Here is a 2,236-nt window from a genome sequence, read left to right as displayed (position 1 = left end):
GTGTGTGTGTGTGTGTGTGTGTGTGTGTGTGTACCTCTATAGCCATCTGGAACTGTTCATGCTCCCTCTGCAGCTGTTCGGCCTCAGACAGAGAGCTGGCATTCACCATGCTGGCATTCAACATGGACTCACCGTTACGAATCCAACCCAGTACCTGAACAGGTACAAAAACACAACACAACGAGATTTGACAAGATACCTCTGACAGTCTGTGTATTTTTGTGCTTTTCAACTCACAGAATTATAGTATACAGCACTAAAATGTTACAGCTTGAAAGGTCAAAAATATGTAGTAAACCAGCATAATCTGGTATGAAGATGATGGGGGAGCACAACAGCTCCTTTTATGAAACACTTCAAACCAGATCTGAGATGCCTGTTCTCTGTCTCAATCTGATTAATAAAAAGACTGAGGTGAGATAAGTATTTTAAAGTCAATCCACCAATGTTAGTCCTTTGAGCAGCCAAGGAAGTTAAAAACTGAGCTATAATAGATGAAATATGAAAGGGTAAGTCTGCATTGCAGCTTTCATAGTTGTGGTTCTCAATTGGTGATTTGTGAACAGGCGGTTGGAGCTTTAGGTCTTTGCTGTCATACCAAGGAACTGTTCTGTTCTGTTCTGTTCATTCACTCCAACAGAGTGAGTTCCACCATACACAGACTGGTTTTGTAGCTCCAGCTGAGCCCTGCGAGGATATGAACATGGTACCTTGAACCATTGTCCAATGGTACAATGGCTTTTTTACATAAAAGATACCATGCAAAATGATAAGAAATGGTTCTCCTTCCAGCTTATAACCCCAATAACACATTGGAGAACTCAATGACAGGACACCAGAGAAAAGTACCACATTACACATATCAGCAGCCTAGCCATGGTTAAAAACAAATGGTCTAGAGAGCGGAGACCAAGCCCAACCTCCAGCAAACTTCTGTAATTGTACATTATCTGTATGGGGAGCTTATTGGCTCAAATGAAAGGAATAACGAGAGTCAACTATTTAACAAATCTAAGTAGTATTGACTATTGACACATCAAATAAGAGGCAGCAGGAGGACTTTCTAAAAGCTTTAATTATTAAAAAAGCATAAACACACTCCTAAACTCCAAATCCAATTGAAACTAGAGGGCAGTCTAAGACTTTCAATCAAACCAAGCAGGGGAGAAAGAGACAAACTTACATCTGCTACAGTGAAGATAGTATCATCAGCATAAGGTTTGATACTGCTCCTAATTAGGGAAATGATCTGATAATAATGGCCAAATGTTGGGGAGTGAGTTGGAAAAGAATAAGAGAGACGTCCCTGCTTTGGACCATGGTACAGAGCAAAGTGAAGGGGCAGAGTTGGTATTAAAAAAAGTTTTAGAAGAGACATAAGCTGGAAACATACTCCCTCCGACACCAACGAGTCGGCGCGCGGTCACGTGGTTGTTCGGCAGTCGTTCTCGCACACTCCTTTCATAGCTCCAGAGACACACCGCGCCGAGCTCCTGGGAAACCCTCCCGCTGCAGCACATGTCACTGCATGGAGTTTCTTCACGTGACAGCCGACAATGCAGAAAAAAAGTCAGACTCGTCACTCACCCGACGTATTTATCCACATCTGTCCCATTTAAAGCTCCACAGTTTTTATCAGTCAGATTCCTCCGTGCACAACGTCTGTTTAATCTCCACTCGTGAGTTTTTCACGGTTTGACTATCTTTATAAAACTCTGCTTCCTGGTCAGCTGGTTCTGGGAGCGAGTCGGGGTTTTTTTTCTTCCTTTTTTTACCGAGTGGTTGAAGTAAATACAGCAGCGCTTTCAGCAGAAACAACACGCCATGAGTTTTTCTCGGTTTGACTATCTTTAAAACTCTGCTTCAACAGTCAGCTCTAAAAGYGAGTTTTATTTATTTATTTTTTCTTTTGAGTGTCCAAGCGCTTTCAGTTTCAGCAAAAACAAACACGCCCACGAACTTCAGACCAATCACACATTACCGTCGTTGCGGGAGGGGGGTAAAAAGTTCTGCTGGCGGGTTGTGCCAAAAGGGGCTGCTGAGCCGACGCTGTGAAGCCTGGTGATGTAATTTTCGTCATGAAACTGTGACAACCCGTGCCGACGTCAGCAGTTCGGAGGGAGTATGTTTTTAGCTATACAGGTGCTGGTCATAAAATTAGAATATCATGAAAAAGTAGATTTATTTCAGTAATTCCATTTAAAAAGTGAAACTTGTATATTATATTCATACATTA

At 42.1% G+C, this 2,236-nt stretch overlaps 1 protein-coding gene across 1 annotated transcript in view; it reads right to left on the bottom strand.

Annotated features, from left to right (window-relative positions):
- The window catches only part of kalrna (kalirin RhoGEF kinase a), a gene marked incomplete at its 5' end in the record, with an annotated part of 224,213 nt that overhangs the window by 194,335 nt on the left and 27,642 nt on the right, over nt 1-2,236 (bottom strand). Inside the window, 1 exon segment of the mRNA XM_014027944.1 lies at nt 35-154. Coding sequence (XP_013883398.1) covers nt 35-154 — 120 coding nt within the window.

This window comes from Austrofundulus limnaeus, unplaced genomic scaffold (genome assembly GCF_001266775.1).
Source record: "Austrofundulus limnaeus strain Quisiro unplaced genomic scaffold, Austrofundulus_limnaeus-1.0 Scaffold701, whole genome shotgun sequence".
In the NCBI taxonomy this organism is placed as follows: Eukaryota; Metazoa; Chordata; class Actinopteri; order Cyprinodontiformes; family Rivulidae; genus Austrofundulus; species Austrofundulus limnaeus.
Note: the sequence above shows the minus strand (reverse complement) of the source record. Positions and strands in the feature narration are given on the sequence as shown.